This window comes from Pelmatolapia mariae, linkage group LG6 (assembly GCF_036321145.2).
Source record: "Pelmatolapia mariae isolate MD_Pm_ZW linkage group LG6, Pm_UMD_F_2, whole genome shotgun sequence".
Lineage (NCBI taxonomy): Eukaryota > Metazoa > Chordata > Actinopteri > Cichliformes > Cichlidae > Pelmatolapia > Pelmatolapia mariae.
This window is the reverse complement of record NC_086232.1, coordinates 41,714,506-41,736,871: the sequence shown is the minus strand read 5'-3', so window position 1 is coordinate 41,736,871 and position 22,366 is coordinate 41,714,506. Positions and strand designations below refer to the sequence as shown.

The 22,366-nt window shown below is 42.4% G+C and overlaps 1 protein-coding gene across 1 annotated transcript; it reads left to right on the top strand.

Annotated features, from left to right (window-relative positions):
- The first annotated feature begins 459 nt into the window (after nt 1-459).
- dtd1 (D-aminoacyl-tRNA deacylase 1) lies at nt 460-21,898 on the top strand. Its single transcript, XM_063477019.1, has 6 exons — nt 460-553; nt 1,985-2,075; nt 2,511-2,746; nt 5,483-5,580; nt 11,934-12,098; nt 18,334-21,898. Exons 1-5 carry the CDS (start codon nt 511-513, stop codon nt 12,087-12,089), a joined length of 624 nt encoding a protein of 207 aa, XP_063333089.1. The 5' UTR covers nt 460-510; the 3' UTR covers nt 12,090-12,098; nt 18,334-21,898.
- The last annotated feature ends 468 nt before the right edge of the window (nt 21,899-22,366 follow it).

The following is a 22,366-nucleotide window of genomic DNA, read 5'->3' as shown; positions in this document are numbered from 1 at the left end:
AACTACATTTTTTGTTGTTGTTTTTTTATCACACTGCAAGAATTTATTTACAACAGTCTCATAGTATAAACCTCTTACTTTGTTGTTTATTTGTTGTGTATTGTAGACTGTACGATTTTATTCTTTATCATGCTGCTGTAACACAAAAGTTTAACCTTGTGGGATCAATAAAGTATCTATCTGTCTATTAAAGTAGGCTGTACTCCCCTTAGGTGCATCATGTGTGCATGCAGGTTCACCTTCACGGTTTTCTGGGACACTTAACGTAACTAAGGTTTTATTAATTTCACTCCTGCTTTATCCACTCTGACAGCTCGCAGTAAAAACTGTCAGCTGTAAAAGTCTCGCGTGGGCTTTAATAAATTCCTGGGCTTTAATAAATTCCCCTTTACGCTTGAATCTCAGGACCCGTGTTACCGGTTTCAACCACCAGGGGGAGACATCGTGCCGTGCGCTCTGTTGATTCCCGGAAGTTGTGACAGCGTGCTGCTCCCCAACACAACCACAACAATGAAAGCTATCATTCAGAGGGTCACGAAGGCGAGTGTGACAGGTAAGCTTTAACCTGAGCGCGGCTGCTGCATTTTGAGAATGTATTTAAACTCGAGCCTGCTCACAGTTTCCGCTCGTTTCCGTCGCTGACGCGTCGCCTTAGCTAAGCTAGCAGGGTTAGCATTAGCCAGCAGAGTGAATGCAGAATGAATGCAGCAGAGCTGTTGTCTCTCCAGCTGTCAGCCGCTGCTGGAGCTCAGAGGGGGGTGATAGCAGTGAACATGTCCTCTGTATGTCTGCGGGGCTGACGGCTGAGCGACAGACGTCACGGCTGGCGACTGTTCTCCGACAGCCGGCCACCTGTCAGCCTCTGCTAGCTGCCGGTGTGCAACAGTAACAACAGCTGGAGGGCAAACAGTTTACAAAAACACGCTCATATATGCGTGGTTACATTTTATTTCTCAGTCTCAGTCTATATTATTTTCTCACGCTAAGAAAGTGCGTTTAAAAATGTCTACAGTGCTGATTTAACCGGTCAGATTTTATTTTTCTCCTAAAAATGCTTGAAAAGTCACAATTCTCACAATCTATCGCAATAAAGAAACTCAGTCAAATTCATCTTCATGTTTATTGTGTGGGAAACATGACGTCCTCTAGAGCTCTCTACAGTGGATCATCATTTGATCCTACCCTAGTATCTGTCACACCAACCCTCTGTACGTCCTCCTTCACTACATCCATGAATCTTCTCTGTGGTCTTCCTCTCTTCTTCCTGCCTGGCAGCTCCATCTTCAACATCCTTTGTCCAGTATATACACCATGCCTCTTCTGCACATGCTCAGTCCATCTCAAGTACTCGACCTGAACTGTCTCCATGATGCACTTATTTCTAATGCTGTACACACTGCTCACTCCTACTCAAAATTAGGTTAGAGCAGCTGGCCAGTAAGAAACAGGCTGCTGGTGTGAGTCTCTGTTCAGATGCTGACATCTCTGACATGGCTCATTTTGTCATGTAAAAAAATAAGTAAAATGAACAAAAAGCTGAAGAAACGAATATTAAAGACCCGAATTTGATGGTTTCTACAGTTTGAATAATGGCAAGAATTGATGTTTGCACATATCTTCTCTAGGGCATAAATCTGTGTGAGAGATTACATTGAATGGATTCTGAGACATGCGTTGGTATAATTTCGCTGCTTCAGTGCACAGAAGCCCAAAGTGACCCTCAGACGGTCAAGTAGAGCACGTTTACCGCTAGGTTTAAATCAGTTTCAAGTATGAAAAACAAATTCACTGCAGTTGCAAATATCCACACATGTCCAAAGCTGCCTGTAATGCTTTTATAGAAACCTGAAAATGAACAAATTTTGAGGATGTAAAAACATAAAATCTCCTTTGTCTGATTTCTTCAAGTTAGTTGTGATCTCTGTGGGCATGGCGTTGCCCGATATCTCTGTGCCAGTGTTCATTTTGTTGTGCTTTCTTGCAGTGGGCGAGGAGCAGATCAGCTCGATCGGACGTGGACTGTGTGTGCTGCTGGGCATATCTGTGGAGGACACGCAGAGGGATGCTGAGTACATGTGAGTGCAGAAACCAGAAAGTACACCCTGAGATCTCAAACACTGTAATTTCATCATAAAAAGAAGGGAAATCTAAATAAACTAAAAGCACACAGTCAAAATAATAAAACATTTACGCAAAAATTAAATGTCTTCAATAATTCTGATCCGTAAACATCAGAACGTGAGGCAAAAGCAGTTTATGTGCTTGATGCACTCAGATCTGTCTGTAAGAGGTTGCTCACTCTCACGAGTGAATGGAGCCTATAACATTAACATTAGCAGCGATGAGGTCATTAATTATTGAAACAGCTATTGTCACTGTTGACTGAATTGAAAAAAGAAAGTGTCAAATAAATAAAAACAAAGATTAATATAAAATACAAAAGTGTAATCGCTCTGTGCAGACGGACAGAGAGGCTGCTTACTGTCTTGTTCTCATCTTTGTGTTTTCAGGGTGCGTAAGATCCTGAACCTGAGGCTGTTCGAGGACGAGCACGGCCGAGCGTGGAGCAAAAGTGTCATGGAGCGAGACTTTGAGGTTCTGTGTGTGAGCCAGTTCACCCTGCAGTGCATCCTGAAGGGCAACAAGCCGGACTTCCACTCGGCCATGCCCGCAGAACTCGCTCAGCCCTTCTACGACAGCATCCTGGAGAACATGAGGAGCACCTACAAACCGGAGCTCATTAAAGGTGGGTCAAACAGAGGCGTAGGGCCACGTCAGCAAAGCCTTCTTTTTGACTATAAAACACTGTGACTGAAAGCTGTGGACACCAGTTTGACTCTTTAAACTGCAGTAGCAGTTTAAGATTAAAATCTTTATTAAAAGCAGCTGTTAATGGGACTCAGATGTGAAGCGAGTCAGATTAATGTTAGACGTGTGCGACTAATCAGGTCTAAGATCGCTGCTTTGTTAGTCGGTTAAACAGATTTTTCCTACTTTATCGATGTGTGTCAGCAGTTGGCAAAAGCTGCGACTCTAACGACCAGCAGAGCCTCTTCCTCTCTGGTATGGTAAGATGTGAAGGGTCAGACATGAACCATGAACCACTGCAAAACTTTGAAGTAGGAAATGAGTGGCTGTGTGAGAGGCGTGTGGACACCAGCCTGCAGAGAGTGAAGGTTAAAGTTAGCACTGCTAACGTTAGCTGTTAAACAGGCATGTTTAGCCTCGTGCTTAGGCTGGGTTCAGTTTTAAATGCTTTCAGTGTGTTTGCTGACTAGTTGACTACATCCCTAGGTTGAATCTTACAATATTTAACATTAACTTTAAATAAATTCCTCCAACTTCACAAGTAGTTCTGTTACTGGTGACCAGTTTACTAGTCCAAAAGTAAGAAACTCTGTCCATATGAACATCAAATCAAATCAAATCACTTTTATTGTCACATCACATGCGCAGGTACACTGGTACAGTACATGTGAGTGAAATTCTTGTGTGCGAGCTTCACAAGCAACAGAGTTGTGCAAAATACAATAATGTAAAACAAGCAAAATATAAAAATGGCTAATCTAAAAAGTAATAAATATATGTACAATATGTAAAGGTATATACATTACTGAATGTGGTTATTTAAGAGAATGTGGTTATTTAAGAGAATGAATGAAACTGAATAATATTCTTTGATAATCCAGTTATTCTCAGATGCCGCTGAGATGTGCATCTCTTTTTGCTGATGTTAACATTGCAAACACTCAGACTGCAGTTGGATTGCTGCGTGTGCTAACATTAGCAGTGCTAGGATCCGTAGCATCCACGTGCTTCTTTGGTCAAATGGTTAAATCAAACGTTAGTTTTCTCTGATAAATCGAACAAGCACCAGTCCATTTTCTACTTTAAATTTCTGCAGACCTGCACTGGTTTATGCAGCTGTCGTCTGCCCGACTTTCCACCTCGCTTTTTTACAACTTCCTATCACAGAGAGCGGGTCTCAGGTGTCTGCGGGTGCTACAGATGTTGGCGGATAGTGTTGTTAAATTAAAAGACGAGCTGGTGACCAGTAATGTACGTTCATAAAAAGTGAAGAAGAATTACTTTAACTGACTTGTGGTGCTCAATAATGATGTTTAATCGTCTAATCGACTATTTCTAAACATCCATAATATCACAAGACATGCATGCATGCATGCAGCAAGAAGAAAAAAAGCTGTGCTCATGTTTACGCAGGTGGCTCAGTAACAGTAACACTTCATTAACACATGATGTAGGACTTTGAAATTGATGCCATAGGTGTGTCTGCAAGCAGGCTGAGGGGTAGCACCGATGGTTGCGGGTATTTTCTGGACATCCTTTCTGGATTTCAGGTTTGTTATAAAGCATGCTTCATCTCGATGAACCCTCTGCTCCACCCGAGTGTCAGATTCATCCAGAGATCACACAGTTCCCAGTAATTCCCAGCAGAAGAGTAAAAAACATATCATACCCATCAGCTGGTTACCTTTAATCTGAATTGTCATGCTGTGTGTGAGGAAAAACGGCTGCGTGAAACCTACACGCTGATATTTTGGTTAGCGGGTTACCCGCTCCCTCGTCAGGCCTGCTTGTTGTGGAGCTGCTAATTTGTGCTGCTTTAGTTAAAAAGCTGGTCATTAATGAAATGTGCTAGCTGCACCCTAATTAGCACATTGCTATTTCATCCTCAACGCTAATCTGCCCTCTCTGTAAATCCAGCCCTTCATCATCTTCACTGCCCCACTTTAAAGTCCTCTGATTTTTGCCCCCTGCTGGAGTTTAGGTCTGGATATTGATATTGAGCTGATAGCTGCTGTTTCTAGCTAAGATGGATTATTTTAATTAAAAAAATAGCCACAGTCTGTTGGCGGTCTTTTCAGAGACCAGTCTTAATAGAGTCCCAGGAGGCTGCAGGACGGCATGGCTGAAAAATGCCTGTTACCTGATACAAAGCTAATTGGAAACAAAAGGTCAAAGGTCACAGTTATTGCCACACACCTATGGGCCTGGACTAGTGATCCTGCTCCCTGCTATTTAATTGCCCGTATTCCCATCTCGGTGTAAGGTTACAGCAGTTTAGGCGGTGGATCATCGGCGTGGTGACGCGCTGGCAATGACGGTGGCGGTGAACTGGGTCAGCCCACCGGGGAGCAGGTGAGGAGAACACCTTGTCCCAGCGAGGGAGGCGTAGGGCTTCTTAATTAGGAAGCCTTCCGCCTCCCCCTCCAGAGAGAAAATGCGATGATGCAGCGCTTTTTCCACCGCGGCCCAACGGCTTCATTGTGCAGATGGTGTCATTAATCTCGTGGACCTGGTGGAAGAAAGGAGAACATTTGAGAAACTTCCTGTCCTCGCACCTCTCCGTCGCCTTTGTCCCCAATGTCTCAAAGCTCCACGTCACATCGTGAAACATCGAGTGCTGATGCCTGTAAACTGTAATGTCTATTCATTTGTCTTCCTGGTTTTATCATTGTAGATGGGAAGTTTGGGGCTCGCATGCAGGTCCACATTCAAAACGACGGACCCGTCACCATCGAACTGACATCACCGACTGGACCCACAGACCCCAAACAGGTACATCACTCAGCACGAGGCTTTAAAGACTCATCTTAATACCTCAGATACCACTGGCCGCTGCCTTAACTCCAATGTGCAGTGCCTGCAGGAGTGTACCTTTTACCGATCACCTGTCATGTTTGTATATGAGTTAGATAACAAGGAGACCTTTCATATGCTGTTACTTGTACTGAGCAGCAACTCTCCCACTTTGTCAGATGACTTTTCAAAGTTTGCCCAAAGTGTTTTTTGCATGCAAGTTTTCTCCAGTGAATGATCAGAAAAAGCTCCAGTATCAATGCTTGTTTCTGTTGCTCTACATTAAAGACATGAAATTGCTGCAGTTTATTGAAACTAGGATGCATCCCATGACAATGATGCTCAGAGGAAATCAAAATTTCACATGGATGTCTCCCTGTACTTACATAAAAAAATAAAAAATAAGGTGACTAAGAAAGCACCAATTTTCGACACACTCACATCTCTCTGTACTTTGAGGGCCTGTAACTCTGGTGCATCTAATGAAGGCATGCAACATTTTTTTGAACATAGTCACACTCCAAATAGTCGCTGCACAAAAAAAAAAATCAGCTGATTCTGAGAGGGTCAGCAGGGAGGAGCTCCCTAATTTGTCACAGTGTGAAGGAGTTAATTTCTATTGTACCACCAGGTGGCGGTGTTTGCTCTCCTCTCACGTACAGACTCTTGATTCTTATGCTACAAATTTTTTTTTTTTTTTTTTTTTTTTTTTTTTTTTTAATGAGTGAAATAAGAAGCATCCATTATTTATACCCTTCAGGTTTCTTGAAGTTTTATTTTTCCTTTATTTTGCTTGATGTTGTGTAATCTATACGAATACTGTTCCATATTTGACTGACTGAAATTAAATCTAAGATGTATAAAGTCATGCATCCTCAGATCTGAGTTTGAAAGAGTCACAAAGAGGTTATTTTTAATGGCTAAACTGAAATCCACAAATGCTTCGAATTTAAGCAAAGTGAAACTCGAGGAAAGAAAACAATATAAAAATTATATCCAATAACATCTATAAATCCAGCCAGTAAAATGAATATCAGAAGTATAATACACAAAGTAGTGTGTCTTGTGGATACGTCTGCGTGTGGAAAAACCTATCATCTCACTCAAAGTTACAAACTCACAGATCATTACCCAGCTGATCGTTTTGGTTTTATAACTCACAATTTTTACTTTCATCGACTTTTTTCCACAAATGCAATAAAAATTCAGCAAAATAAAGTAAAATTTTAGAAAAGTAAAACATACTAAATTAGCCTGCATTTGTTAAACAAATAAATATTTACTTATTTTTTATATTTTCATCCATATGAGACACCCGTGTGACTGATCTACCATTGAACAGGCCCCACACTTTTATTTTGAAAGTTCAGTTACTGCTAACTTGCTGGCTGTAGCCCTTCATGTAAGATGCGCCCCTGTCGTTATGCTGATGTGCTCGTGGTTTGTTTCACTTGCAAAGCTAGTGCTTTTTAGGCTGGGTGTTAAGTTTGCTTTTTAGGATGCTGGGGATTGGATGCAGAATTCCAGGATCCCAAATCCCAAATTAAGGACTCAAGAAAAACAATCTAGATTTGGGAAAGCAGAAAATGAAACTTTAAGCTCTCAGACAGCAGCCATGATTAACGTGTGTCACCCCCATGGAGCCGCACTGATTCACTGATATCTCACTATCACTATCGCCTCCGTGAAGGAGCTGAAAAGTCCCCCATTTGTTTTAGTAGTGTGTGCGTGTGCGGTTGTGTGTGTGTGTGTGTGTGTGTGTGTGTGTGTGTGTGTGTGTGTGTGTGTGTGTGAGACAGAGAGAGACGGGGTGTTATGTGTGGGTTTGAGATGATTGGCACCATTGGCCCACATGCTCGCGCTCTCCCTCTGCTGTACCTGTCCAGGCTGTGACTGTTTGCTCCAGGAAACCAGAGTCAAACCAGGATGCCTCCTTTCTAAAGGGATGGTTTTATTCTGAAAGTGTGCGCTGTGATCTGAAAGGGTTAGTATATCATTTTGATTGCATGCAGGGAGCTTTGACAGGTTTTCATGCTCAGTGCTTTTAGGGAAAGCGACATCAGTGTGGTGCTGGATGAAAAGTACATTAGCAGGTGATTCATTTTAGCTTCTGAGAAGTCTTGATATGAGTACAGAGGACCAGCTCCAGGGGACTGAAAGCACCAGAACTGAATTAAATTAACAGTTTTGAAGCTTCATTTTCTTATTTTTTTTCTTATTATTTTACCTTTTTAAATAAACTAAAATGAAGGAAAGGTTCCTGAGCCAATCCAAGATTTTCCATTTGTTTAAAACACACAAAACAAACTTCTTTTAGCTTTATTCTTCATTCATTTAGACCCAATTTTCACCTTCACTCAAAGTGTCCCCTCAAAATATAAACTGATCTTTATTCTTAAGAACATCCTTTACCACAGCCCAGTGCTTCTTCAGTGACTTTGTATTTAATTAATTCTTTGCCTTTAAGTGTTTTCTCGCCACATCGTTTGTTAAGAAAACAAACACCGTTACAGGATGGCTGTGAAAATCTGAACTGTAAACAGAGATGTACTTCATAAATTTATCCCAAAATCCTGCTACATCTGTAAATCTTCATCTTCCTCCTGCCCGTTTTTGCAAAATGTCCCTTTTTTTTAAAGCAAGCTATTTTTATAAAACCAATTAACACTGCAGCAGATGATTTATGCAGCTGTAACTAATATTTATCTTTTCTTTGCAAGTCCGTTTTGTATCATTGATGCATTTTCGCTTTCTTTCATTTTTTAATTGAAGCAAAAACTTTGTGGATTGATCAGTTAATCAGATTTTAATTTCAGTCACAATTTTGTGTTCGATAACTGAGATCAAATTATTATTTTGAAGAAAAGTCCAGGTTCACTCCACATCAGGGTGGTTTAGTTTAGCTCGCATTTATTTATTTATTTCACTAATTAAAGTTCAAGCAAATGCACGTTTTCATTATTTTTTTAAAGGCTGGATCAAGCTACACGATCATGGTCTCATTCGTGATTTGTTCAACTTTGGATTTACTTGATTTTCTCTGCAGTGATTCTGTGAACGAGTCATGAAAATCTTTCATTTATTTATTTTGTGCATTTAACTGCTGGTTTATGAATGAATAAGAGTCAAGTAATGGAGATATAAATCAGTTCAAAAGTGGACGGTTTCCTGCAGCGACAGGATGTTTCTCAGCTCCTTCTGCCACCAGAACGAGCTTCGTGCAGCCTTCCTGAATTCTGCTCACTTCTGTGGAGCCCAGTTAGCATCCTTATGCCTTGGCTGCAGGCCGGCTTTGGCTGCTCTCCCCTTGGTGGACTTGGCTTGCTTACCCAAAGGGAGGGATATTAAGCAGTCCTCAGAATTTTAATCTTGTCTGTTTGGGATGTTTTGCTGTGGGGGCTGAGGAACCAAAGCCAAGACTGAACATGAGGGATAAAAGGCCAGCCAATAGGCTACGCTTGGCACGGGGTGGGAAATGAAGCAACAGCCAGCAGACACTGTTCCTTTCTTTCCATGAATCAGGGATTTAGTCCACCACAGGGTCAAGCGGCCAGCAAACAATAGAGTTATCCAGAGCAATGAAAATCATCCAGTTTTGGATGTTCTCTTTGGGAAGCTGGAGGCTGCAGCCCGATGGCAGAGGGCTCCAGAGTTTTTCTGTTTGTTCACCTTACTGTTGGTGCATTTTGATTTAGGCTGTGGGCTGAAACCCAACATTCACAGGAGTTACATAATGTTTGATCATGCTAAGCTTTCATTGGGTTGGAGATCAGAGTTTTGGGTTTGGACGTAGCTTTAGCGTTGGAGTTATAAACAGAAATCTTTGTGCACTACCACGGTGTTATATCAAACAATCAAGATGTGACTGAAGTGCAGCTTTAATTCAAGGGGATTAACAAAAGTATTGCATTAACTGTTTAGAATTTTAAAAAAAAAATGTACATAGACGCCATTTTCAGAGGTTTAAAAGCAATTGAGTTGACCTACAACCAGTGCTATGGACATGTGAGGAGTTCATTCCAAGTGGTGAACTTATATTTGGTAACAGTTCACTGGAACTCTGAATGTGAGGTCCAAAGAGATGGAGATGCAAGAGAAGGAAACAATCAGGCTGAAGGACAAAATGCACCTATTAGAGAGAGCAAACACATCAGCAGTGTTAAAAATTAACATTCTTACAAAGATGAAATGCACCAATCAGCTCAGCAATCACAAAAGGCCTGAAGGACCACAGAAGACTACAAAAGTATATGATGACAGAACGATTTTCACGGTTAAGAAAAACAACATCTAACCAAGTCAAGAACACTCTCGAGGAGGTAGACGCATCTCTTTCAGAGTCTACAATCAATAGAATTGAAATGCAGAGGAAACCAGTCGTTTACAGCTAGATGCAAACCGCTGGCTACACAGGAAGAATGGGGAGGCTTGATTAGATTTGTACATTCTAGACCAGCTGTCCCCAACTCCCAGGCCACGGACCGGTACTGGTCTGTGAGTCATTTGGTACCGGGCCGCGAGAGTTGAGGCTCGGATGTGAAATTGATGGTTTTCAGGGTTTTTATCGTTTTTATCTGTAACTTGGTTTCCCTGGGTCTTTTCCCGTGTGTTATGAATAAATCTTCCCTTTTTTGGTACCGGTACTGGTTTTATCTTGTTGTATTTATCCGCGACACCTTAAAGGCCAGTCCGTGAAAATATTGTCAGACATAAACCGGTCTGTAGCGCAAAAAAAGTTGGGGACCGCTGTTCTGGAAAAAATAATTCTTTGGAAAGATGAAACAAAGATTAACTTGTGAAAGAATGACAAGTATGGAGAAGAAAGAGGAACAGCTCCTGATCTAAAGCATACCACATCATCTGTCGAACACGGTGGAGGTCACATTATTGCATGCGCGTGTGGAACCATGTCATTTGCTTTTATTGATGACGTGAGTGCTGATGGAGGCAGCAGGATGGATTTTGGAGTGTGCAGGGCTGCACTCTCTGCTCAGATTCAGCCAACTGCTGCAGAACTGATTAGACCGAGCTTCCCAGTGCCAGTGGATAATGACCCAAAGCAAACTGTAAAAGGAACCTGAGAGATTTCTAAGGCAAAGAAATGGGATATTCTTTGATGGCCAAGTTAACCACCAATAGAGCATGCTGTTCAGTTATTAACTGGATGCAGAGAGACCCACAAACAAGCAGCAACTGGAGGCATAATTAGCAAAATGGTGTCACTTTCCAAATACTCACTGATCTGACCGATATCATCAACAAAGACAACAGCAGGCCTAGTTTCTTACCACAGCATGTTAATGGGTTCAGCTGGGAATAACAGTCTTTTTTGTACTCGTTGAATAATGTAATGTCTTATGCAATGCTTTGGATTTTTAAGATGACATGTAGTTCATAAATATTTCCCCTACAACCATAAAAGTTTTACCATCTGTGTTTCCAGACTATTTTGGATGTCAGGTAGCATACCTACTTCATCATCACTGTGGAGTGATGTTTATGAACCGTGAAGACGAGTGAGGAGTGGTTTTTGATTAGTAGAGTTGTCTGACTAGTTGTGCTGAGTGGCAGCATGAAGGGCTATTTTGAAAAGAGGGAGTGCGTGCAGTCACAACAATAGACTCATTGAGGGGATCATATGACAGCTTGGAATAGCTCTGAATGCCGAGAGAATAGAAGTAGTCATGTATCACAAATGTGGAGTGCTGGCCCGGGCCTCTTTTTCTTTGTTTAATTAATTGTTGTAATTGTCATGCATGTCAGGACCTTTGGGTGAATACTGAGCATACTGCAAAGGTCATGATCTGCAAGTCATGATGCAGCATGTTCATGGTGGGACCACAGAGCCACCAGGAGGCCCAGATGAATCAGGTTTCAGTCGCAGAGTAGGAAAAGGGAAAATGTTACAGTTTTAGAAATAAGAATCCATAAATTATTATTACTTATTCTAACTATCCTCTGTCTAGGATGTTATGTGACCGGGTTCTTTGTCTGCTTGTTAGCAGTTGGGGAAAAAAAAGCTTATGGCCAGACTTGCATGAAAATATTATTCTTAGGAGCCAGACTCGATCGAAATCTGGATCTGGATTCAGGAATATTTGGAAGGATTCTTTTTGATTACATCATCTACGGCTCACATTACCTGTGGTGTACCACAAGGATCAGTCTTAGGGCCTATTTAATTTTCTACTTATATGCTTCCACTTGTGTAAATTTTACAAAACTACAATGTGTGTGTCCCGTGAGAGCTCTGATCCTAAAAGCTTAGCTACTGTTTTAAACTGCCTGTTGTCTTTCTGACCCAGCCTTTTTGCTTTCTTGTGTTTTCTCAGCTATCAAAGCAGGAAAAGCAGCAGCAGAGGAAAGAGAAGACACGCTCCAAGGGCCCCTCAGAGTCCGGCAGGGAGAAGGGCGCCCAGCGTTCTCGACAGGACCCCAACGCCAGCAGTGGGGCAGAGGGGGACGTGTCTTCGGAGAGGGAGCCCTAGGTCATCGAGGTGAGCGGGAAATATGCACACACACACATGCAGTCAGGTACAGTTACGCTCAGGTGTGTCTGTCTAATTTAGTCTTTATAATTCGTCAATCATTTCCCACTAAATAAAGGCTCATCTTAAAGGGGACGCCCTATGCTGTTATCTGTTATCAGTGTATGCACAAAGAGCACCTATGAGACAAAAGCTCAGGCTTCAAGCTGCTCTAACCGCTCAGTTTCACATTGTTTTTCTACTCTTGCAAATATATGATGTCATAGAAGGAGGATGTGGTTATCTCAGGCACACGGCTCTGACTGTAAAACTGTTCTGCTCACATTCTGTAACTTCTGTCGGTGCTGTGCTATTGGAAACCGAATTTCCTGGAGGAACCCACCCGAGGGATTAATAAAGTTTTATCTAATCTAATCTAATCTAATCTAAAGTAAAAGACTTGCACGCACCTGCTGTTCATACTTTCTACACAATATTCAAAAACAATTTAAACAAAAAAATTTTGATATTTCTAGTCTAATTCTAACTCTTAGTATTTGCTTCTGCACAGTCGTCATCTCAGAGCTGCAGTTATTGTTTTTTTGGCCGTTGTGGAGGCAGCTTCCACAACTTTGGAGTAGTGATGTAACCTGGAAAGCTCCTCCAGCCTTGGCAGAAGGAAGTTCATAAATTGATCCAAGAAATTAAAGAAACAAACCAAGTGTAAATATGGGAACGTGTCTGCCAAGGCTGGTACCACTGAAACTTCATTAGAGCCACAACAGGACAGCTTGCCGGCCGACTTAATTACCCTGCATGCTCGTCCACGCACGTCACTTTGTTTATGTGTGTGCGAGGTTGTGGGTAGTTGTGTTTAGTGTGCGGTTCTCCTGGAAAGGTCACAGCAAACAGGATATCAAGCTCATAAAATGGCTTTTTACTTGCTGCAACAGCTTTTAGTGACCATATGGAGAGCTGAGCGTCTGGGCTGGCGTGTCTTTTCTGCTCGACTTTTTTTTGGGGGGTGGGGGTTGGAAACGGCACGGGAGGATGATGCATTGTGAGCCAGAAAGTATCCCAGGATGGAGATCTGTGATGGAGTTGTTTCAGGCACATAATTAATTTAAAAACAAGCTTTTAAAATTAGTCATCTTTTGGAAATTTGGAAGGAGGTGGAGTTTTTTTAATAACTCACCTGTTTGCATTTTTGTAAAACTCAGAGTTAGCGATGTGGCTACTTTGAGGTCTGTGCTAACACAGCTGTAAGCACTAGCTGGCTGCTAAGCCTCACATCTGCTAGTTAGTGACTTCTTGATCACTTTAATGTTATTAGTTGGATAATAGTAAATCTGCTGTGTTGCACAGACCATCAAAGACCATGACTCGGTTATGGGAAGTGAAATTGCAGTATTTTAGGTAGTGGATCGGTACAAACCCCACTGGGATAGTTGGGACACTTTCTGAAAATCCAATAAAAACTAAAACCTGATTCTCCTCCTCGTGATGTGCCGGATATTTTCAAAGGGAGACAGATCAGGACTGCAGTCAAGCACACAGACTCCATGTCTACGAAGCCAGGTTTTTCCAATGAGGCCTGGCATTGTCCTACACACGGAGTTCCTGGGAAAAGACGATAATTTCCTGATGGGAGCATATGTCTGTCTAAAATTCCTCCTCCTCGTCGTGCCTTCACATATGTGCAAAGTCCCCATGCTACGGGCACTGGTGCACGCTGAGCCGTGAACTCATGTGACCACAGGACACGTTTCCATTGTTGCTCACTCCATCTCGGATGAGCTTGGGCCCAGAACTCACTGATGTTTCTGCACAAAGTTGTTTGGAGTTTTTTGGAGTGTGTTGCAAGCATCAATTTCTAAATGTGTTTAAGAGATAAAATTAAGTTTCAAGTGGAAAAAAACATTTAAAATCTTTTCTTCTGGAAATCTGGTGTATCTGTATGTATATAATGCTTTACTACTTATACTGAGCAGTCAAAGCATTTCTAAACTGCAGTATTTTTTGTTCTTCTGTTTCTAACTCCATTTATGGAAACAGAGTTATATCTTTAAACAGTGTTTCCTGTGCTTGCCTGGTTTTAGGTCCTTTTTAAATTTGCTGAAACTCTGAGAACAAAACGGTTTTGCATCTGTGCAAGAGAATTTTTGTCTTTTGCACTGTCAACAAATGCAGTCACCTCCCAAAAATAGTTATGTCCCATTTATAATATTAGTATATGGTGTCATGTGCAATATGGCGTCCTTAAATCTGCAGTGAGAAGCAGTTACAGTTGTTCTTGTTTTCCACATCTCCCTTTTTCCATCTGTGCCTGATCTCTTTGTTTTTGTTGACATTGCGGTGAAACTCAGCAACCTTCATGAGAGACAGACCTGTTTGTTTCTCATTTTGTGCTTCTTATTGCAGTGTTGGGGGTGGTTTGGTGTGTGTGTGTGTGGGGCGGGGGTATGTTTTGGGGGGTTGTTCTTATTTGCCTTGAGTATTTGTTTACTAGTGCAAAAACAGACGAGTTCTGGGAGAACAGAGATGGAGAGGCATTGAGTCAGCTCTCTCTGTGTCCCCCTCTGCTCTCCCTGCTGAGGCTGCAGACTCCTGCAGCACAGCTCCTCTCCCTCTGTGAACCCTCCGGCAGACATGCACATTAATGGATATGCCCTCGAACTGGCAGCAATGCTTCCTGATCCTTGTGCTCAAAGATGTGGCAGTGCAGTTAGCTGCATTCAGACAAAAGCATGACTGACACCAGAGAGGTGAGATTAATGGGTTATCGAGGTATCACAAGCTTAAATCAGTTTCACTGTCACGAAGGTGGCTCTCATTACCATAGTAACTTAAGTTGAACACATAAGCTGGTCTGGAGCAAGTAATGTCAATCACATGGCAGCAACTCAATGCATTTAAGCATGCTGACCAGCTTAAGTGCAACCTGAGCTGGGCTGGTCTGCTTCAGGAACTGCTGATCTGAACTGCAGAAGAGTATCTCTCAGAGTACAGCACATCAAAACTTGAAGCTGATGGGCCACAGCAGCAGAAGACCACACCGTCTGGCACTCGGTGGCCCGGCTGGTGGAGTTAGAATTTAGCCTGAGAGTGTGAATCCATCAATGGTTCAGGTTGCTACTAGTGTAATGGTGTGGGAGATGCCAGCAATGCTTAGTACCAACTGAGCATTGTTTAAATGCCACAGCCTACCTGAGTGCTGTTGCCGAGCATCTTCTGATGGCTCATTCCAGCAGCTCACATCATCTGAGTTCACTGTGTTCAAGTTGTCGCAAAGGTCACCAAATCTAAATCCAGTAGAGCACCTTTGGGTGTTCATTTGACAAATCTGGAGCTACTGTGTGATGCTGTCATGTTGATGTGGACAAAATCTCTGAGGAAAGCTTCCAGCAGTTTGTTGAATCTGTGTCATGTTGAATTAAGGCAGGTTTAAAGGCAAACAAGGGGCCAACACTGCACTACAAAGGTGTGTCTAATGAAGTGGACACTAAATGTGGAATCTATTGAGGAAATATGTGGTATAGAAGTAATCTGTAGAGTTGAACCTTACTGACGTCTCTCGATTGGAGTAGGTGGCAGAAGATTATGACACGCCAAACACCCTGAGCCAGAAGCGGAAAACCTGATCCCAAAGTTTTAGACTTTTATTGACTAAATCAGCATTTTCATATCTTGTATGGGAAAAAAAAAAAAGTTTTTCCTCTTTCTCCTTAACTCCCGAGTGATCCTCATCCAGTCGCCTGATGGCTCCTGTTAGCTTCTAATGGCTTAAAACCTCCATCAAAACATCAGCAGGTGCAATGTTATTATTATGCAGTGTCCTCACTCCTCACTCCTCCACAGCAGGGGAGGATGCAGTGTAATCCCCAAGTTTTGGAGGCTTCAGCACCTTGTTACATAAGGTCTGACCAGAAGCCAGGGATGAGGGGGAAATGTGAGAGGAAAGGGAGTGTATTTTTGTTCGATAAGGTGACAGTTATTTGGATTTTGGAGTGAGAGAGTGCACACACACCACCTCGGGAAGTGTGTGTGCTGTAGTGAAAGAGAGGGATGGGTGGAAGAAAGAGGAAAAAGGACAGCGGCCTTGCTTGCTTGGCTCTGTAGCTGCATGTTTTATAGAGAGAACTGGCGCTCCCGAGGTTTGCTTTGCGTGACTTAAACATGAGCCGTGCTCGCCTTCCATCGAATAATTTGCGACAGCCCTCCATTATCTTCTCTGCTCGTCCTTCCTGTCTGCAACGCTCTAATTTCAAAATGGAAAGTTATCAGTACAGGAAGGTTTCAGCTGCTGTGAAGAGTTTCCAGCTGTAGCTGTTCTCAGGACTGTCGGAGATGTTCACACCACACGTAACTGCATCTTTAAATGTAGCTTTAATTGCTACAGTCAGCGTTTTTGTGCAGATCTTTTAATAGGATGCAGACTTTTGAATTTGTCTGTTCACCTAAAATGGAAGCTGCACTTTAAACCTCCAGGAATTTTTACTTCTTTTCATTTTAACAGGAATAAAATGGGAAATTAACAAATAAGGCCAAAGTCTGTGGGGGGAAAAGTGTCCATGCTTAGGTTTGAGTAGCTTATTTTAGTCCGTAAAGATGTTGCTGTGGATATAGTCTTGGGGGTTTTTTTGTTAGTTGGTTTTTTAAGATTTATCTGTAAGATTTTTAGTCTTAATCTGACCAGACATGAAAGCAGAGAGAGAGTGGTAGGAAGCCACACCCCTGCAGTGGCTTTTAGTATATAGGTCCCCCACTCAAACCATAGATCAGTTTTGTTTTTAACTACATTTTCCATCTTTTAGAAAAGATTATTCTTGTTTTGTACCAATTTTGGCTTTAGATTGTGATCTTTGGAGTGTCCCAGTCCATAAATACCATAATCAGTGCAGATTAGGTCCGTATGTGTCTGCTGTCTGAGCAGGATGGAGCTCAGGATTAAACCATTGTCTTTTTTATGCCCTACATTGTTATTTTATTTTATTTTTCTTGAGGTATCAAAACCCGATGTCATCATTTCTTGATTTTAGTTATCTTGGCTGGAGCTGCTTATTCAGCTCCAGCCAAGATAACTAAAAACGAGACTTCACCCAACAAAATTCCTAGTGGATAAACCAACTATGAGCATATCATAAGAATCTCATGGAATATTCACAGGTATGTTTCATCTGTTTTCTGATAATAAATATATTATTAAAAGAAAACAAAAAGACCTGTGAGCTTCTATCCTTCAAGCTCGGGTCCTCTACCAGAGGCCTGGGAGCTTGAGGGTCCTGCGCAGTATCTTAGCTGTTCCCAGGACTGCGCTCTTCTGGACAGAGATCTCTGATGTTGTTCCCGGGATCTGCTGGAGCCACTCGCCTAGTTTGGGAGTCACTGCACCTAGTGCTCCGATTACCACTGGGACCACTGTTACCTTCACCCTCCACATCTTCTCCATCTCTTCTCTGAGCCCTTGGTACTTCTCCAGCTTCTCGTGTTCCTTCTTTCTGATGTTGCTGTCATTCGGTATCGCTACATCTATCACTACGGCCGTCTTCTTCTGTTTGTCTACCACCACTGTGTCCGGTTGGTTAGCCACCACCATTTTGTCCGTCTGTATCTGGAAGTCCCACAGGATCTTAGCTCGGTCATGCTCCACCACCCTTGGGGGCGTCTCCCATTTTGACCTCGGGACTTCCAGGCCATACTCAGCACAGATGTTCTGTATGCTATGCCAGCCACTTGGTTATGGCGTTCCATGTATGCCCTGTCTGAGAGGGCAGCTGGATAGCGTGGTAGTAAGACTTACACACCTTTGGAACAGGAGTTGTGGGAGGTCTGTATGCTAACCAAGCCTACCTCAGACATGAGCGAGAGAGATAAATATGAAGCTGAAATTGATTTCATTGTAGTTCTTAACAGAGCTTAAATGTGTTTTTCATCCTGAACTTTCACATGGATATTTTCTGCCCAATAAATATGTTTTGAGAGCTCAAAAAGGCTTAAGAAAATTCCGAAGCGCTACATTTTGACTCCTATAAACATAAAGGTGCTGTAACCCTGATAGTGTTGATGGTTTCAGGGTCTAATTTCACAGGGCTTAATTACATTAGCTAAAGTTGCTATGCAACAAAGATCAGCTCATCCTGTGGGGGTCACATGGGAAGATTTTTCCACATTTGGTTGATCTTTTGTAATGATGTGAATGACTGTGTAATGACTGAGAGAGTATGAACAAAAAGAGGCTAAACTACTGCTGTTTCGTGTCTTGCAGATGTCGTACTGGGGACATGACGGTGAGCCCAGTTTCCTCAGGAAGGCCTTAAACCTCAGCGACTCTTTCACCTGATCCTGGACTGTCCTTCCTGTTTGGAAATCAGCAGGATTCGTTCAGCCTGTTTCAGACATCGTCCGCTTGGCCTCTCCTCCACACTCAGATAGGACCGGCTAGATGTAGCAAAGATGATGTCTGGCCACATGACACTGCACAGTTTTCTTAGATTTGTGAGGGGAGGCGTGGGTGATGGCAACATCATAAAACCGTGCAGCCCAGTAGCTTTATGTGCTCAGCTTTCCTTTTCCCCTCGCTCCCTTTCTTTCCATCTTTTCATGTTTCTGCCACCATCTGTCTCTTTGTCTTTTGCTTTCTCTCTGTCTGTTCTGACTTAGTCTCTGTTTAGAGACATGACTCTGACCCTGAAGCACAGCTCAGCTCCAAGTTTATACTGCAGGAACATCATGGTAGTGAGAATGTACCAAGCTTGTTATATTGTGACACTAGTCAAATTTTTGAGGTCTAAGAGGTTATTTTACCTTTTTGAGTAGCAGATTTTGTTTAAGGTCAAACTGAAGTTGCTACCACCGTCTGCTCTGTTAAAGAAATGGCACTGTTGTTTCTACCTGGACAAGTTTACGTTTCATATGCAAAGACTTGAGATGAACTTCTGTGAAGTCAGCCATTGGTTAGTGAAGTCCTCAAACTCAGTCTTTTTGGCCTTACCGTCTTAATTTGAAACTAAATGTGCACCTGGATCCTGCTTTCTCCTAATTCTGGCTGTAAATTTGCAAAATGATCATCATGTTTTAGTAAAGAAGACCAAAAAATATCAGCGGAGCACATAAACACATCACCAGTATTTACTTTCCCTTCTTTTTTTTAAATTTGAGATCACTGATGAATTTTTCCCACACTGATTTTTGTACAAATGGACTGCTTTTTTAGCAGCTAGTTGAGTCGCCCCCTGCTGGCCTTTTGCATGGTCTTCACTTTCTGGAATCAGAAGCTACGTCACTAATAAGAAGACGGCAGTCTGCAGCAACACCCCACAAAAGCTTCAAACAACAGCCTGCATTAAATCTCCAGCTACATGTAAGCATGACGCTGCACGCCGACTTGCTAAGTTAGCTAACAAACATCCACTGGGTAAAAGTGCATTGCTAACAACATTAGTTTGGCTAACCAGCCGAGTCTTGGCTAACTACTGTCTGTTAGCAACTTAGCGACGTAGCATAAAGATATCTGTCTATCATGTAGCTCATTTAGCGGCGCACATTTGTTAACATTACCTGCTTGCACTGACTCAGCTTTCACTGAAACATGAATGGTAACGAACTAACTCAGAGGCTGAGGGGCTGCCACGGTGTTTTTGATGCCCCAAATCATTATTGTCTCTTCATTAACAGAAATAAGAATAGCTTTACACTTTAAAATCACTTTGACTAAACTACAGCAGACGGAGATGTGATTTCAGTTGGACTTTAAATGCTAAAATGTGACCTGTGTCTCAGTGTGTTCCTCAATTTATTGACCCACTCAGTGGAAATGACTCTAGAAAGGGTGCTGCAGTCGATTGTAAGACGAGGATCGAGTTTCTGCGACTGCCCCATTCACCTGTGCTTTACACCTGCGGAGAGGGGCCAGCTGCGCCTCACTATCAGTGTGACCGGACAAACTCTGACATCAGCTATTTATTCATGTTTCTCATTGTGACGCTGTCCTGCTGTCACTCGACAGATCTGAATGTACGTTTTGTTGTCGTTTTTATAAAGGTGTAAGAAAGAAGCGTCTCTGTGTTTGTGTGTTGGATTCTGCTCATTTTAATGCAAACAGCAGGGATGCTTGGCCTTATTTCTACTTTCAGCATCACCACCTGGCCTCTGTACTGTCCCAACTTTTTTTGGTTGGCTATTCCTGGCCAACCATGCTATACCCCTCTCATCCCTTTCCTTCTGATTTGAGATTGCGGTGGAGAGGAAGAGGAGCTGCTGCATCCTGGATATGGGAGCTATCTGAGAGGGAAGACATGACCCAGATATGTCTGCTAGCTAGCTACCTAGCCTTGGTGTTTCAAACTGTGCTAGAACTGCAGCTTTCCTCTGCAGTGACTGCATTGTGATCCCAATGCCAGAGGAAGGAGGAGGTCGGCTGTGTGGGTTATTGATGTACTGTACCAAACATCTCAGAGGGCTGATCAAAGATGGACCAGGGGAGGGTTGGTGCAGGACAGATGTCTCGCTGTGGGGAATCACCTGTTTGCGTGTGTCAATGTGGACATCCTGAGCTGCTGGGCAGGGCAGTGGGTGCGGTGTGAGGCGGACATGGGAAACTGGGTTAAATTCCAGGCATTCTCCTACATCTGAAGCCGCACTGTTTCTGGTTTGTCTTTTCTACAACTTATCTTACATCTTGTGTGTGTGAGTGAGTCCTTTGCCAAGCCTACTGGCTATGGAAAAACAATTTAACTGGATTTAATTTGTCGCCCCCCTCCTCCTCCCCACCCACTTCTCCTCCTTCCTCTTCCCTCCTTCCCCACAGTTATTTCTTGCGTCTGGGAGGTTGGGGGAATTCAGCTTGTTTAGTAACTCCGTGCCCAGTCTGATGTAGCTTTGGAGGTTAGACAGGCCCGGTTTCATGGCAGCTTAAAGGCCTCGAATCATGTCGGCATCATCACGAGAGAGTAAACAATTCCCAACTGATTTAGAAGAACGTTTTCCAGGCCACATCAGAAACCGATGTAGAAGTGTCGCTCGTATCCTGCCTGCCTTTAGATCACTCTGGGCTCTTTGCTCTAAAGGGTTAATAAGGCACAATGAAACCAGTTGCCTAGAGCCCTGACCACTTTTTTCCATTCTTGCTGGAAAGTTTCCAGTGCTATTTATATGAAACCTCAGGCCCCACAATCAAGAAACCCACTTGGCCGGGATCAAGTATTATCCATTATCCCGAAGTTCAGCTTCACTCAAAGAGTACTGCATTAAAAAACCATCAGAAATGGCAGAGACATGCTGGAATCGGTGGTCCGTATCATCTCTGTGGACACAGAACAATCTGCAGCGAGCAAGTAGGCAACATGTACAAGCAGGCACCGGTGAAATCAATCCACATGACCTAATGACTGTTGTATAACCAAAGAAAATATTACAGCACATCTAATCTGCCCCGGGTCTGATGGATGATGTGTAGTAAAAGACCAAATATGTGAAGAGAACCAAACTGTTTTTTTATTCTTTTCAAATCCATGTTCAGAGGGGCCGGTGTTTAGTTTTGACCATAATATCATCATATTTTAAAGTAAGATTAATACCGGTATTATTTACAGAAGCCTTGAAGGCGTAGCCAAAGTGTTTGGCTCTGTGTGAGTGAGTGGTTTTAGTGAAAACTACAACTTAAGAACTCTATACTACTATTATTGTTCAATTTTCTGTGAGTATAAGCTGTTTAATGTGGTCTTATTAAAACACAATCCCAGGAGAGGGCAGTCAAAGACACAACTGAACCCATCAAACATCTACAGCTTATCAGGAGACACAAATACACAAATACAGTGCATGGTTGCTCTTTGATTCACACTTTAATAAAGGTTCATAATAAAAGAGGATGGATTTGCCTTTCCTTGTTTCTGTCACATATTCACTGTTACAACACTGTACATGTATGTACTGTATCTGTACATGTTAAACATGGTAAACATGTCCAAAGTTAAAAACTGTGTGGCTCAGAGGATGAAATTTGGGTGAATTTACATAGTCATCCTAGCGCCGTCTTCTTTTTATGAGGGGGCAGTCAATCAGAAGACAGTTGGGTTGCAGGGGGAGGAGCCAAACTGACTTATTTCAGACAGAAGATGAACTGAGGGGCTTTAAAATAGATTATTTTAAACTATGAATCATGCAAAGCTGCTCTAATAAAGTCAAATAATAAACATATGAAGCTAGAAATGAGCCTCAGAGGTTACCTTTAATTAACTTCTTTATCCTCATTTATGTATTATTTTAACCTGCAAATCAAATGTGTGTTGTGTTGTAGC

Excerpts from the sequence above, each read along its gene's own strand:
- dtd1 (XM_063477019.1), top strand. The coding sequence starts at position 511 with ATGAAAGCTATCATTCAGAGGGTCACGAAGGCGAGTGTGACAG. Across the intron at positions 2,076-2,510 it reads CAGAGGGATGCTGAGTACAT|GGTGCGTAAGATCCTGAACC; the intron begins GTGAGTGCAGAA and ends TTGTGTTTTCAG. Across the intron at positions 2,747-5,482 it reads CAAACCGGAGCTCATTAAAG|ATGGGAAGTTTGGGGCTCGC; the intron begins GTGGGTCAAACA and ends TTATCATTGTAG.